At 39.1% G+C, this 15968-nt stretch overlaps 2 protein-coding genes across 5 annotated transcripts in view; both read right to left on the reverse strand.

Annotated features, from left to right (window-relative positions):
• Positions 1 to 1227, reverse strand: part of mtbp (MDM2 binding protein) — a 36444-nt gene extending 35217 nt beyond the window's left edge. The window contains exons 1-3 of the mRNA XM_042490266.2: positions 1045 to 1227; positions 173 to 256; positions 2 to 75 (exon numbers count right to left, since the gene is read on the reverse strand). Of these exons, the coding sequence (XP_042346200.2) occupies positions 2 to 75; positions 173 to 256; positions 1045 to 1111 (225 nt within the window). The 5' untranslated portion in view covers positions 1112 to 1227. The remainder of the gene's footprint in view (position 1; positions 76 to 172; positions 257 to 1044) is intronic.
• A 956-nt stretch (positions 1228 to 2183) lies between these two features.
• On the reverse strand, positions 2184 to 15813 carry zfat (zinc finger and AT hook domain containing). Of its 4 annotated transcripts, none has more exons than XM_042490680.2 (24): positions 15631 to 15813; positions 14213 to 14371; positions 13846 to 14004; positions 13324 to 13449; positions 13062 to 13175; positions 12789 to 12911; positions 12622 to 12695; positions 12114 to 12199; positions 11807 to 11884; positions 11304 to 11452; positions 10320 to 10411; positions 10047 to 10195; positions 8522 to 9419; positions 7405 to 7531; positions 7040 to 7272; positions 6645 to 6726; positions 6292 to 6411; positions 4545 to 4718; positions 4320 to 4408; positions 4016 to 4154; positions 3676 to 3782; positions 2964 to 3051; positions 2719 to 2816; positions 2184 to 2641 (listed from the first exon to the last, which is right to left on the reverse strand). In XM_042490680.2, the coding sequence occupies exons 1-24, from the start codon at positions 15647 to 15649 to the stop codon at positions 2441 to 2443; spliced, it is 3684 nt and encodes a 1227-aa protein (XP_042346614.2). In that variant the 5' UTR covers positions 15650 to 15813; the 3' UTR covers positions 2184 to 2440. The 4 variants fall into 4 exon arrangements, with proteins under 4 accessions (XP_042346614.2, XP_042346615.2, XP_042346613.2 ...); XM_042490681.2 differs by having other exon boundaries at positions 2184 to 2635; positions 12114 to 12202; XM_042490679.2 differs by having other exon boundaries at positions 12114 to 12202.
• Between the last annotated feature and the right edge of the window lie 155 nt (positions 15814 to 15968).

Genomic DNA, 15968 nt, shown 5'->3' on the forward strand with positions numbered 1-15968 from the left:
CCTGCGTAACTCCTTGGCAAGCCTGAACAGCAAAGAACCACCTCTGAGCTGATGGGCTGCCGATGAGAGAGCAAGCTGGGGAAACACGCAGAGGGGAGACAGAGGTGAGGAGAGCTGTAAACAACAGCGGCAGCTTCTGTTAGGAGGTCAGATGGTGCCTAGTTTACCGTACCTGGAAACGCAGAGACTCCACTCACTGAGTCCTGAGTTGAGATGTCAGCAAGTTTGTCATATATCTGCTTTACTGGCTCCAGACCTGTGAACAAAGGCAGCTCAGTTGTCCGATTTCATCACAACCAGACAGACATTACTAATTTATCTAACATATAAATAACATCTCATGTGTTATATTTATAATAGTTCTATATTTACTTTACTGTACTTTAAATTATGTTTTCATTTCAGGTAATTTTCAGTTAGTTTTGAGAGTGGATTTGCTCATTTCAGTTAGTTCTCATTTGCTATGTGAAAATGTAGACCAAATTGACTAAAACTAATGACATTATTTATTTTGGTTAGCTTTTTGAGTAAACGATTTTCAGATTCAGTTAGTTTTCGTTTATTCCCTTTATTGAGTCTGTTTTTTAATCGTTATTTCAGTTAAATAAAATGTTTTTCACAGCTAGTCTTACTTAACTGTAATAGCCTTGCTGCGTTAGCTCATCTATGTAAATACTGACATCTATGAACAAGGAGATGTGTGCTGCTGGCATATTAAATCTTTTATCGATCTTCAAATTCTTGTCGTTACTAAATAACGTAACGTTAATAACATTATCTTATCTGGATTTGGCTGGGTAACTGAAATGTTGAACGCAACAAAGAAAACGTATGTAAGTGACGACTCTCTTGAAACAAACACTGTCAGCAATGTAAACTTGAAATTTGCTGTGCCACCTGGCAAGGCTCACAGTCATATTAATTAAATATTTAAGGATGAGGATGAGGATATCGTGCTAAGTGTATTAACATACTTTTTCAGCGACAGGCTAACTCGTCAGAACTTGGTTTAGCAGCGTTGATGTTAGCAAAGTGTAAACTTACAGGTGTACTCCTCCGCCAGCTCGTGACCAGTTTGGCAGAAGGATATTACCAACACGTACCGATCCATGACGTGTTAGTATTAGTATTTCCAAGATTGGTGTTTGGTTTGAGTTAAATATCGATCATTTCTGAACAACAATCCTTCGCGCACTGTCAAATTTCCCACCGGTTCTTCTTCTTCTGCTCTTCTGCTCCGTACAATGTACCGGCGGTTGACCACGAAGCGCGCCACCGCCACCTACTGGACTGAGACTGAACGACCACACAGACCTGAGAGGAAATCTCAAGTCAGCCTCACATTGCATGATGATGCATCATTAAACATAGTTACATTAATCTAATTTCATCCACTATATATCAGCACCTGTCTCTCTTTATACATCCATGTATATACTGCACTATAATATATGCTTTCTTGGCAGCAATCCCATCTTAAAGGGGCAGTATATTGTATTTAGCGGCATCTAGCTGTGAGGATTACAGATTGAAACCAGCTAAAACATCTCCAATGTGACGAGGCTGAGCTCCAAGTGTTCAAGTTTTAGGAGGATTTTACCTGGAGCCAAATTATCTGTAGAATTACCACTATTTAAACAGGTAAAGGCACTAAAAATAGCATTTCCACTTTAAAAATTAGTTTTTTTCCAGTGCTGTTTGGTTTGTCATTTCTGGGCTACTGTAGAAACATAAGGGGCGTGCAGCATGGTGGACTCTGTGGACGAGGACTTGCTCCTTATGGAGATATAAAAGTCTCATACATAGATTACAAAAATGTAAGGATTCTTTTTTTTTAAGGTGATAGAACATTCTTAAAAACAAAGTTATTATATTCAGTTTCTGCCAATATATTCCCTTAAATCCTACACACTGGACTTAAAATGTGCCTTTTATCGTTTAATTAAAAATAACTTGTGCATATGAAAATCTAGTAAAGATAGATCATGTATATACAGTATATAGCTGTCTATATGTTCTGTCTCAGAATATCGTTTGATATTTTGAGAGTACATTGCAAAAAGTCTGAGAAAAGATTTTTTGGGGGGTAAAGAAAAGAAAATTTCAGTTTCATGACAAAACATTTTGAGCAACAATTGGAACTCAAATCAACAATTTTGAGAAAATAAAGCCACTATAGTGTATCCAGTAGAACACAGGGATTTTATTTAAATATACTTTATAAGTACAAAATATGCCACATCTTCATTGAATTGCACTTAATGTTTTTATTACTACCAATAGCGACTGAATAATAAATCTGATGAAGGAAAATCTAATGATGACAGGGGAACATTTACTTCCAGGTTTAAGTGCTTATTGGTACATTTTATTTGATTTCATTTATGTAAGCAGATCTGATACTCAGCACTGATGGATCAACAGGTATTAAAATACATTACTAGTTAATTTCTACAGTGTGTTCCTGGACGTAGACGATATAGTGATGGGCGTTTTCTCCCTGAGTGAGGACTGTCAGAGCCTCCAGGCCGTGTGCGTCCTCCACCACCATCACCTGGTTGCCAGTTAGACCTCCCTCTGCATTCACCACCATCAGCTGGTTGCTGCAGTTACTGACTTCCTGCTCATCAGCCACCTGCAACTTCAGCCACAACTCAACTTCAGCATTATGTTGTAACCACTCATGATTTCCTGAGTATATGAGGTGATGTTTATTACCTGTTGTACGACGGTAACAGTGCCTGGAGCCATGGCGACCATAGAGGTGACAGCGTCATGAGTCTCTGAACTTAATTCAGTGATCTGCTGGATATCAACTGAACATAAAAGACACATAAGTGATGAGTCACATAGTGCATTTACAAACAATTCCCACAATAATCTATGGAAGATTTTCTTTTATTTTTAGTTCTATCGTTTGGATTGTCTGTATCTACTGTAAGTATCATTGCTGCTGTTGTTACCATTGTCCTGCAGGGTTGCTACAGGTACTTCTGTCAGCTGCTCTTCGTGCTCCACAGGCACATACTGGGCCTCTACTGCCTCCTCCACCTGCATGTGTAGACGTATTTATTTTCAGATTGTGTTATCCTGAAAAAACTGTCTTCGATCAATAAGAACGATTGATGCATATACTATATGCTACTATGCTGGGTATCAAACAAAGTAGAAAAAAAAAGGTATAAAATGAAGAACTCTATTGGTATTGGTGTCAATGTAAATATTTCTGGTACTTGTATCATTAGTCCAGCTGAGGCTGACTGGAGTGTCAGTAGTTTTGCAAATATTTTGGTCACAAAACAACAGTCAATTTTGATTTGATGATAGCCTTAGAGGCAAAGTCATGTATCAACAAAGTGGCATCCTGAGACTATGAATGTCTGTACCATTTTTTTTGCCAATCCATCAACTATAATACATGTTAAAATATTTAATTGAAAAAGTGAAAATTTTACTTGATTGTGGTACTAAAAGGAAAAGACGAGGGATCACCAGACTCAGTAGAAGTTATCCTCCAGGGATCATGAATGCACAGCCTAAATACAAATTTGATAGTAATCCATGCAACAGTTGTCGAGATACTTCAGTCCTCAGAACCATGTCACTAACATGGCTACAAATCACCTAATGCCTTTTTTTCACTGTCTCTAATTTGTGTATGAGTATTCTGTTTACCTCCCAGGTGCACTCCACCACTTTTAGGCTGTGCTTACTCTTCAGGTGGCGGTTGAGCTCCCACTTGGTGCCATAAACAAATTCACATTCAGGACACTTCATACCACCTAACACAGGCAAACACAAAAGCTATGTTGGGTTATGCTGAACACGCTTTTTGTTCTGAACTGCTACAGGCCTAATCTAATATTAGATGATTTTTGTTGTAGCATCAAACAGATTCTCACTCCTGACAGTCTTCACTATAGTGTCAACAAACTTTAAAAATCTTTTTGAAGTGAAAATATCTTACTGTAGTAAAATGTTACTTTAGAGAACACGAAAAGTCCAGAGATCAGACCTTGCTGTATCAGAGCATCAGAGTTTGGCAGTCCAGGTCCCGCATTCTGATATTTCTGATCTGGGTGTTTCAGGTTGTAGTGTCGCTTCAGGGGACCAGCGATGTTGCAGGAGTAGTGGCAGTGGGCACAGCGAAATGGCTTCAAAGACAGACAAAAACACACACAAGTTAATGCAAACAATATATTTCAAAGACAAGAATACATCTGAAATATTAATTGAATTGCTAAACAATGATGCGACATCATGAGTAGAGCTTGTGTGTGTGTGCGCGTGTGTGTGTCTGCCTGTGTGTTCATTCTGACCTTAAACTCAGCGTGTTGCTCCATGTGTCTGAGTAAGGAGGGTTTGGAGACCGAGGTGAAGTCACACTCTGAACATTGAAACCGTTTCCCTAAACAAGACCAAAAATTCCTTTAATTCATCATCACTTTATGTTTCCTCAAATTTTTGCTTGTTAAGCAAAATACCTGAGACATACAATAATCAAGTGTAACATGGAGAATAATAAACAGACAAGTCACACATACCTTCGTCGGTGTGGCTCAGTCTGTGACTTTTGAGTGTGACTTTAGACTTGAACTTTTTACCGCACAGATCACAGAGGTGGCGCCGCTCTGTGTTGTGTCTGTTCATGTGAGTCTTCAGGTTACTCCTGCTGCGGCCGGCATAGTCACACACAGTGCAGACGTACGGCTTCAAACCTACATACACAAACACACACATACAAAAGAATAACAACATAAGCAACAAAATACTAGAAAGATGACTTTTATGGAGTTAAGGGATATAAAATTACACCATGAGCATATTACTCCAGAGAACTAGGTGGTGTTGTCTCAGTTAAATGTTTGCGGCTAAATGTGACTGAGAATGAAATGATACTAGTTCTACTCGATGTAAGGTATAGGACTATACGTCACCAATCCCAGCTGTGGAGACACTGGTATAGTTGTCTCTTTCGAGGATATTTATTTTTATACCATGATTGTATACTGTCTTTGTTTATGTATCAATTGTATGTGATGTTTTGACTTTTTTTATATGGACCCTGAGTCTGGAATAAAGGATTGAAATGAACTGAATAAAGGTGTGAAGAAATGAGATGGTGGCTGGTGAATGAAGGCACTTGAGGCAACATTGCCCAAAATAAGACAGGCCTTTTGATAAGACATTTTGCTTAGAATAGTAATTACATTAAAAAAAACTGTGCAATACGTGATATAATATGGATACTATGTGATGTTGTGAAAATATGTCTTTGTACAAGTAAAATATTGAATTCAAAAAAAAAATAATTACATTATCTGTAATTTAATGGAACGGCATAAAATAAATGGCTACAAAATTACGGTAAAACACACATGAAGTATGCTTTCAGTCCACCACCTCGTGAGTGATATGTGCCCACACTGAGATGCTTATGGGCACAGTTTTCTTCTCAGGTGAGTGTTGTATGGGTGCAGCCAGCAGTTAAATACAAAGTGAAGCTAATTCTTAAGCAACAAGGACAATGGCAGAAAGCAACAAAAAAACAAAGCTGCAGAAAATCACAATGAGCATACGCATTGCAAAGTTTTCGGGTAAACTGGCCGTGCTCACTGAGACCTTCATCAACACCTGTGCTGGATTTATGTCTGCCAGCTTCCTCAGCCTCGGGACAGATGTAACTTCAAGGTAAACAGCTCATCAAGGACTGAGAGGAACAAGAGTAGACTAACAATTGACTTCCCTAAGACACTGCACATCACATGTAATGTAGATATGCTTTATGTGGTAAACAACTTCAGCTCAACAATCACGTCCATTAGAGGTGATTTTAGCAGCCTCACATTAGAGTCCAGATTAACAAACACGTCTGAGCAAAAATTACATGTGCTGACCAAGATATTATTGCATAATGAAAACAGTCCTTAAAACTGAAAAATAACACGTCTCATAACTTTTGTGCAACTTCTGCCAGTCTTCATTGCCAGATTTCTATTTTTTTTCGTCTTTGGGAGAATGCCACCAGCATACAAGTGTACACTTGTTTGTTTTTTCATCATTTCACAGGTAACTTAACCAAGAGTCCAATTTCCTTCTACGTCTGCTGTGTGTTTTCAGTCTAGTCCCTTCTCCTGGAGGACAGCCAGCCGGAGGAGAGACAGATGGAAGCTCAGATCACACAGTGGTGGTTCAAGCAGTGAAAAAACCGTGCACGATCACTCACTGGCCCAGATGTGTTTCTTCACACTCGTGCTGCGCGAATATGTTAAAGGCAGAGGAATATCTCACCTTGGTGTGCCCAGATGTGCCGCTGAAAGTCACTGCTGTTCTTCAGGAAGTAGGAATCACAGTAGGGACACTTCTCTGCGCGCTGCACCATCAGACCCTTACCCTGCACAGGGAGGGTGTCTGTGCAACACATACACGCAAACACAAACACACAAAGTCAAACTGCAACCTTGGGAATTTTTTTATTTGACTAGCTATTTATTTTAGTTAGATGTGATGCAGTAAGCACAATGAACAATGAGAAAAAGTTAATACGCCAATTCAAAGGACAGGTTTGACATTAAATATTTTTAGAGAACAAACATTATGAGGTAGAATGCATGTTTTGTCTGTGTGTAGTTATAATTCTTTACCAGGGTGGGCTGTTTTGATGTGGTGTTTTAGTTTGTGCTCTGGGTAGCTTTGCTGGCATACAGGACAAGTCACACTCACGCCCTGTAAACAACAGCAAGACAAAGACGTAAAGACGACTCACAACTCTCACCAAGAAAAATTAAGTCAGTGTTTGCATACCTCACAGAAATAATGGGTAAAACACTAACAGTGTTCTCCTAATTAAAGCCCAGGGTAAATTTGAGTTGGGGCTGCATAGTGAATGATACTTTTCATGAACTTCATGGAAACATATTATATTTCAATGCAAATAAACTTAAGTGTTGACTTAACATGTAAAGTTTTTTTTTTTAGGTAAACAAGACAAAAACATAAATTCAATTATTAGTTATTTTCTAAGGTGAAGGCTGATTACCTGTTCCTGGTGCGTCCTCAAATGGGCCTGTAGTTTGTACTTGTCAGGTGTGGTGTATTTACAGCCAGGATTCGAACACGGCAGCAGCAGGCCACTGTGCTTCTGGATCTGGTGCCGCTTCAAAGAGCTTTTGGTGATGGAAGAGTAGCTGCACTTTGTACAGTAATGCAAGTGCTCCTTGGTGTGAGTGCGCACGTGAACGTTATAGTGGACTTTGTACCAGAACAGTTTACCTGTGCAACAAAAAAGCAAAGACACACTCAAAGCTGTGGAATAAATAATAATATATAATATAAAGTTAAATTAAACTAAAATTACAAGACAAAACAAACCCAGTCTACTCAAGGAGGTCTTCATTAACTCACCACAATACTGACATTCAAGGTCTCCGTAAATTTTCCTCAGCCGTTGGAAAGACTCCATATTAAGCCGAATCTTCTGAAGAGAGGAGAACACCTGTTGGAAGGCACTCTGATGGACAAACTCCGACACCTGCCGGCAGAAAACGATGAAAGAGTCAGACTGCCGAGAGCAAAGCTGAGGAGGTGAAAGTCTACCTGAGGAGAAGATAAAAAAGATGATTTCCTCTAAAAATGTGCTGTGCATTTTAGACAAATAAATGAATTAGTGACTGAAATGTAGTGTGATTAAAATAATTAAATAATTATACTATATAATAATCTTTACTGAGAGCAATTATTGTCTTTTATTGCCCTTTCTCTACATACAGGAGAACATTACTTTGAATGAATAATCAGGTATGAATGACATAATTCAGACAAAAGATGAAGTAACCATTGGCTTTTTAGTGCTGACAATTAGTCGATTAATTAATCAACAGAAACTTTATCAGCTACTATTTTGAATTAAAGGGATATTTCAGATGTTTTTAAGTGGGGTTGTATGAGGTTCTTATCCATATTCAGTGTATAGTGAATGGGAGTCTGCACAACCCCAAGCCATGGAAGCTAAGCTATGTACAGCACCCAAATTCTGCAAGGTAAAACTACTGTTTTCAGCAAAGGAGTCTAGTGACTTTGAAGAAAGCTCGATAACGGCTTCAGTTCCCTGTCAGAAATCACTGTCTGACAGCAAGGTACAGCCATGAAAATATGTTAAATATAGAGGTTTTTAGGCAGTTATAGCTTCAATGTTGGTATTCCTGCCAGCTTCTCCAAACTGGAAACATGCTGACTCTGCCATTTACTGTGGTTAATACATAAACTATGGGTAAGTATGTCATAAAACCCCACTGCAAAAAAAATAGGAACTATCCATTTAAGTCAGTTTTTTTAAATAAAACAGCAACACTGTCTTGTTTGAGCTTCACAAATTCTTTGTCTTAATATTAGATTAATATGAATATGGATGCAGCATATTAAATTGAATAGAATATCTTTGGGTTTTGGATGGTTGGTTGGACAAAATAAGACAGTCCAAGCTGTCTCGACTGCCATTCTTCAGTACTTGTAACTAATTTACCTTTTCTGAATCTGGAGTTTGTCCATCTTCCCCTGGATGTGCTGTGTGTGTGTTTTTGGCCGCATGTGGACTCTCTTCAGCTGTGTGTGTGTTTTCTTGAGTCCTGGCCTCCAAGAGTGGGGTGTGACTGCTCTCAGGTGATAAAAAAGTCTGTGTATTGTCTTCAGCTGTGGGGGTGCATGCGTCCACTGTGCTGTCCTGTGACTTTTCTCCAGCTCTTGCTTCCTCCTGACCATCAGAGGGAGCTGTGGTTTCTGTAGAAATGGCCTGATGGACCAGATGTTGAGAAGCTTGCTGTGCACCTCTGTTTTCTAATTCTCCTTCTTTCGCCTGCACTTCCTCCACACTTTCACCCTGAGATGTAGCTTGTTCTTCCTCTTTCTCTTCGCTCACTGCTACTTCCAGCTGCTCCACTTCTCCATCTCGCCACTCCCCTCCTCCGACACCATTACTTCTACCCTCCTCTCTTGTCCTCTCATCTTCACCCTCCTGCACTATCCTGAGCTCCTCATTCGTCCCTTTCTCTGCATCCTCCAGCTCCTTATCCCCCCACATGGCTCCTCCAGGTTGTATCAGATAGTAGCTGTTGTTGATACAGTCGGTGAAGGCCTGCACCTGGTCCAGCTCGGGGTGAGACTCATTCAGGTGACTCGTCAGTCTCTGAGAGCTGACAAACTTCCCGTCACACACACAGCACACGTACAGGAAGAGGTGCTTCCTGACATGAGCAGTGAGAGTGGCCATCCTGGTTGCAGCATGGTCACAGAGGAGGCAGGCGAAGGGACGCTGGGGCCCGTGGACCAACAGGTGGCGCTCCCGCTCCAGTTGGTTCTTAAAGCGGCGGTTACAGGTGGGACAGTGGTAGAGGAGCTGTCTGAGGCCCTGACGAGTCTTTAACCTGGACGAGATAAAACAGAATAGAAGGTATTGTAAATATATACTTATATCCTTTCTTTAACCAGGTAAAAAGATTGATTTAAAATCTCTTCTCCAAGAGCGACTTGGCCAAGAGGGCAGCATAAAACATAGTTACAACAATAAATATAAGCAGACAAATTCAACTATCACAAATTACAAATGTCCAGTTAAAATGCAATACAGAACAGTCAAATACATTAATATGTGCAATTTTCAATTTCAGTGAGAATTTGAGTAGCAATGACATTGACCATAAGTGCTATTTTCTTGATGTTTCAAAACTGACTTAAATTCTCCCATAGTGATCATCTCAGACAGTTCCAGGTCCTTCTGTAAGTTACAGAGGACGGCAAATTTTAAAGTTTTTTTACCGAGTTCTGTTCAAACCCTGGGGACCAACATCAAGAGAAGACTGTGAGAGCTCAGGCCATGTTGATTTTGGTTTATACAAATAAGAAAGAACCAGCCAAAGTAGACTCATAAATAAAAACCAGTGAATACGAGAGTCTATGGACGGATAGAGAAGGCCATTTAGCAGCAGTGTACAGTGTAGAGTGTGTACACAGTATCCACAGCCTGTGATAAAACATACTAATGTAGATCAAACCTGAGTTGTTGGTAGCTCTGGTTGACGGCAGGGTCTTTTAGGTTATGTCGTTTCTCCATGTGTTGCAGCAAGTTCTTCACGTCTGAGTATTTTTTCTCACAGAAGCTGCAGTGCTGTTTCACCTTCAAATGGACTCGCTCTATGTGGACCTGCAGGACCAGAAACACAGAATTGCTGCTGCAACCAGAATCACAACAGAGTTCACACTGTGTCTCAAAGCTTGCATGATAATGAGTGCTGCTAATATTAATAACAGTAATAATTTAATACCACCTTGAGGTGTCCTGGGCTGAGGCAGTTGAAAGGACAGTGCTGACAGCTGAACTTCTCTCCTGTGTGCTTCCTCAGGTGAACATTCAGGTTTGCTTTAAAGGGAAAATCAAGTAAGTACGTAGGCAAGAAAGTAAGCGGCTTTCACAGGAATTTTAAAAAGTTTGTAACTAAAGTTTTTAAAGTGAAACACAATGCACTCAACTCACAGTAGACCTTAAAGACTGGGTGCTGGATTGTTAATATAACTAATATATTAACATATATTATATATATAACTCATCAAAAATAACAAAGTCAAGTAAAGACGTGGACAGCACTCAAACTTAACTTTTTAATATTGCCACAAAAACCTTTTAGGCAAGACGCCCTTCTTTAGCATGTATTCTGGCAATGTTACGAATAATATGCATAGGAGGGAATAATTATAGTTGACTACAACCAGAACAAGAAGTACATTTATAACTTTAAGTTTTAACATTTTCTAATTTAAAGATCGCTGTGGTTTGCTATTATACAAATACTTTTGCTTCAGGAAATTTTGAGTTTGACATATCCAGACTTAGTAACTATGATAATCATTGTCAGCAATTGCAAAGTCACCTGATTATATACACGGGTACAATCTCCTAGGAAGATGAAGGAAGTGGGCCCGACTCTGTGCAGCCAAGTGTTTTTCCTTCTCAGTAACTTTCCCCAGTTACTTAATAGTATCAGTTTAAAAGAGCAGTTAAGACAAAAGACCTCTACAGATCCCTTCCACTAACAACAAGGGACACTAAAATTAATGGGTCTCTCTCCCCCATGTTTCCTGTCAGCACCTTTGATTTGCACTGTCTCATAAAGGCAAATTTAAAAAAAAAAAAACACACATTCTCACAAATTGTAACATTAACAACTTGACTAGGTCTCACTTTTACTAATCAAGCTGAAATTTCTGTGGCCTCTAGAAAAGTTTCTCCTGTGTGCCGGTGAGCCTGGACGTACCTTTGATGGCTGACGCGTAGTCACAGTGTGGACACTGGAACGGTTTCTCCTGGGTGTGTGTCCTGAGGTGGGCAACCAGTGAGTGTCTGAATTTAAAGATCTTGTTACAGAACTCGCAGGCGAAGATCTTCAACTGGCTCTGAAGCAAACTGGGAAACAGAGAGTAACAATATTATGTTTACCAGTTAATCAAAATCACTGTGGTGGCTATTATGGATTGTTGTTAACGTTGTGAATAAAACAGACAAAACTTGTTTGACTGGCTTTACATGGCACAACATTACCAATGAGAAAACAAACAAAATAACTTTGAACTCCTCAAAAATAAGAGTCAAACATCTCTTTTCTGCTAATTTGTTAGATTAGAACCAGACTGATTAAATGTGGAGCTTGTAGTTTAAACAAAAACATTCAGCTACACTTAACCTCCAAACAAAGCTACAGTTATAATAATAAATAAAATCAATGTTAATACATTTAATCAAAACATATTCATACAGTACTTGGTAGCATCTTGCTTGATAGAATATTCCTGGAAGCCTCTGTTGGCTGCTGCTGTCGTTGTGGAGGACGGGTTAGAACTACAAATAAAAAAGAAAGAGATCAGCCTGCTGACAGGAGATAACACTGACAGACTGCTACAACCACACACTACCAGGATCTCACCACATTAATAATTCATGCAGTTCACAACTAAACTCTCACTGTCATATTTTCTATTTCATGCTCACTGACAATCTGTTATTGTGACCATCAGTTAAATATTACTTGCAAATTATTATCAGAGAGAAAGACATTTTTTTATATTACCTTGGCTCCTGATTTGTTTTAGGGTTTCCTTCACAGGCAGTGGCCTCACTTGCAAGGTCTTGTGACTGACTCTGGAAGACTGCAGACTGCTGACAATCCACACAAAGTCAATGAATAAACTCATAAAATACTGGTATAAAAAGAAGTGAAATCACATAAACATGAGATAATGATAAAAAGAAAAACACATCATCACAGAATCATCGCACTCTTAATTCAGGCTGTTGACACTATTAATACACATTATCTCTTTGGTTAAGTTTCCGAAAAGAACTGTTCACACTGTACACTGTCCTGAGTACTGTACTGAAGGAATAAAATGTCATTTTTCACTTTTGTGAACACCACAAATGAAATCTATCTACATAACAATATTGGGATGGAGGCATACATCTCAGAGATATCTCAAAACATGGGCAAATAAAACCTAAATTATCAGTCAGGCTATATAATACAAGAGGTAAATGAGAAATACATTTTGCTGTTTGGGTGAATGTTTGCTCCTTACCTGAGGCTGAGCTTGGTTGGCTGCAGACTCTGTCTCTGCTGAACTGTCCTCTACTGGAACCATTTTAGAAACGCCTGTTGATTTAAAAGGTGACACACCTTATTTAAAATAAGTCTCCCACAGCAGTTGAGTCGCTCACCACAACATGAAAGCTCTTTAAGGCAAACCTGGAAGCGTTTCATCCTCTGTCAGAACAACACTGATGACCGACTTTTTGTTTCCTGTTGCTAGGCCTCCTTCTTTGGAGGTGCGGTTTCGGTTTGCTCTTGGGGTTTTGAATATGCCTGCGTCTACAAGAAGAGAACGCGAAAGGTTTAGACCGCTGTTATAAATTTCACCATTCATCATAGATCACATTTAGCTGTGAAGTTACAGAAATAATTAGGTGTCCCTCCTGGTAATAATAATTCGAAGAAACCATGTCCTAAATTTATGCTTACCTTTGTCTCTCAGGATTCCTGGTCTTGCTGGGTTTTGTTGTGCCTGGTTTGGATCTGCCCCCCCAGGATCCAAACTCCCAGTACCCTCAACTCCTGCTCCACCACTGATGCTCCCTAAAAAATTAGTTTCTCAATATCAATTGTTAATGCAGTGGTATTTAATAATTAATTACGGTAAGAATGACCTCTAAAGTCACCCCAACTTTAGACTTTAAACCCCACATTTTAACCCTTTCTATTGCTGATTTGTTTCACTCCTCACCATTCTCCTCTTCTTCCTCCTCCTCTTCCTCTTCTTTTAGGCAGATGTGTTTGAGGATCTGTCGTCTGTTGCTGAATGAGCGATGACAGTCTCTACATTCCAGCCCCAAAATACCGTCGTGACTTTCTATCAGCAGAGGAAAAAAGACAGTCAGAATGCCGAGAGCAGAAAGCAAATTTTGTGTAGCAGATTTACAATAATTAGGAACAAAAAAATAGAATGCTTGGCTTATAGTGACTCTTAAGGAAAATTAGGTTACCAATAATATTTCTGTATGAATAAAACTGAGTGTGATATCTTGTTCATGTCAACTGTGTGTACATTTTCACAAAACCAGCAAAATGATATTCACAATTACATTCATCCTTGTAGGTTTTGGTCAGGTATATTTACATAAACTTTACAAAACTGGCTATAAAAACCAAGCAAGTGAGCAAATTAATACGGCAGAGGGCAATGATCCCCCTCTACTTAATGAAAAAGAAAAATGTATGGTATACACATAAATGGCAACAGTGTTACCTTCTACTGAGCTACATTTTCTGTCTCTTTCCTCCTTATTTCCTTCTTCTCGTTGAACACGATCCTCAAGAGAACAGGTAGAGTTGGCCTCTGTCAAATCTGTGCGCGTCTTCTTCGTAGAGCCTTTCGGTCGTCCTCGTTTTCGCTTCACTGGGCTCTCTGTGGGCCAACAAGACGGCAGAAAAAATAAGGCAAAAACACTAGAGGGTTAATTGAGGTTTTCCTCAATTAAAAAATCCTACTAAAAGACCAAATTGAGGTTTTCCTCAATTAAAGAATCCTACGAAAAGACCAAAACAAACAATGATCTTATCCTACAAACATTTATTTTCTGTGACAGTAATCCAGACAATGACACTTTTCTGACCTGCCAGTGTCTCCACAGGCTCTCCTACAAGGGGCTGCAGAGCAATGATGATATCATCATGTGGCTCCTGCTGGAGGTGCCTCTGGGAGCAATGGGCCAGCAGCTGAGAGCGACTGGGCGAGAAGAGGTTGCACAGCCGACACATAAACACAGAACCAGCTGGGAAGACACGAAGAAGAAAGGTATAAGTGGGAAAGGAAAGAGAATAATTTTAAAAAGAGCTGGAGAGATTAATGTCAAGTGCCTGCTTTAAACAACAGAGCAAATTTTGTTTTGACTCATTTAATATTTCCTAATCCTGATAATCCAGACTCCACTCTTCAGCCATCTGCAAACCTCATGGAAATCTTTGTAATGACAGATTGCTTTCACCAGCAATCGAAGGTGCCAAACAGACAAATTAATAAAAACTGCTGAAATAAATGTCACTGCAGTACATTTCAAACTGTATTTAAAGTGTCACATTAGCTTCAAAATATTGTAGTATGTTATGCATGTTTGTTTTTGCATATTTCAGTATTGAAAATTGTCATTTTTTTCACTTTCTATGGTTTGAATGTAATTTCTATATTGTAAATGTAAGAGGAGGTTTTTTTAAAGGGGAGAAAATAAGGGAAATAAAAGGGAAGTGTGCAACATTTTGTTGATTCTATGCAGTTCAATATGTTTGCTGGAAAAAATGATGCTAAAATGGTTTAAAATATTTCATTCAGCATTTTATTTCTATTTCTTCTTCAGCCCACATCTTAAGGAACAGGCTGTTTTGGCTCATTAAAATATCAGAATTATTCATCAGTATCTCCTGTTGGCCAGTAGTCTTATTCCCACCTGTGGAAAAACGTAACAGTAAACATAATTTCTATGAACTGTTCATCAAGTGATTATAATATACATGGATGTTAATTCAAATCATGTACATGATGATTGCTGAAACACTGCTAACAGCTTTAACGTTGACATTTTACAGAAAAATGCACAAAATAAATCCACGTTAGGCAGTGGCTCGATCCAGTATTTGATCTTTTTCTCTAAAACAGCTTCACGATACTTTTCTTTTTAGTGAAATCGACTGAAATCATTATCATGAATAGCACCGATTAATTTGACTGCTGATACGTTGAGGTATTTCCTTATAAAAAGATGGAAACCTTTGTTAATAATCTAATCACTGAGCTTCACCGTTACTCAACTGACATTTTTAGCGGCTGGCGACAGTGACCGACACTCTCTGCAGACCACTTAAAGCTACTGCAGAAACGTCTGCAGGTGCTAAATACAGTGTGAATAAAATAATAAAGCACTGGAGACCAGCGTAGGCACGCGTTTCCAACTAAACACGCTTGTTTATTTTGATTTGGCACAAAGTAACATGAAGACCCGACAAACATATTCGACTTGAGGCTAGCCGAAATTCGTACCTGCTTTTTGTCCATCCATTTCTCCAGAGTCCAAACAACAAAAGTGAACTATTTTATCGATGGATATGAGGCATTATACGACTAAATATAATCGCTGAATTTGGATTTAGAGCCAAATTTCTCAATACGCACGTAGAAATTTCTGTCGAATCTGCCACACAAGTCCTCCAAACAGCGGAAGTGGACAAGAGACACAGCAGAAGCAGCGCCCTCTGTGGCGGGAGGACTGTACTGCGGCGGAGAGGGGAACTACAGCAACTCCAATTTTCTTCAAAGAAACACATTGTGGCCAAGGAGGGTTATTGTTTATTTATTTGGTAATTTAATATTTATTTTTT

Source organism: Plectropomus leopardus, chromosome 11, assembly GCF_026936395.1.
Source record: "Plectropomus leopardus strain MGB_pleo_1.0 chromosome 11, ASM2693639v1, whole genome shotgun sequence".
Lineage (NCBI taxonomy): Eukaryota > Metazoa > Chordata > Actinopteri > Perciformes > Serranidae > Plectropomus > Plectropomus leopardus.

What these genes read in the sequence shown, in the direction of transcription:
- zfat (XM_042490679.2), bottom strand. An exon ending in CTACGCGTCAGCCATCAAAG is followed by an intron (nt 10,412 to 11,303) that starts GTACGTCCAGGC and finishes TTCCCTTTAAAG; the next exon opens with CAAACCTGAATGTTCACCTG. An exon ending in GCACATCTGGGCACACCAAG is followed by an intron (nt 4,719 to 6,291) that starts GTGAGATATTCC and finishes TTGTGTATGTAG; the next exon opens with GTTTGAAGCCGTACGTCTGC.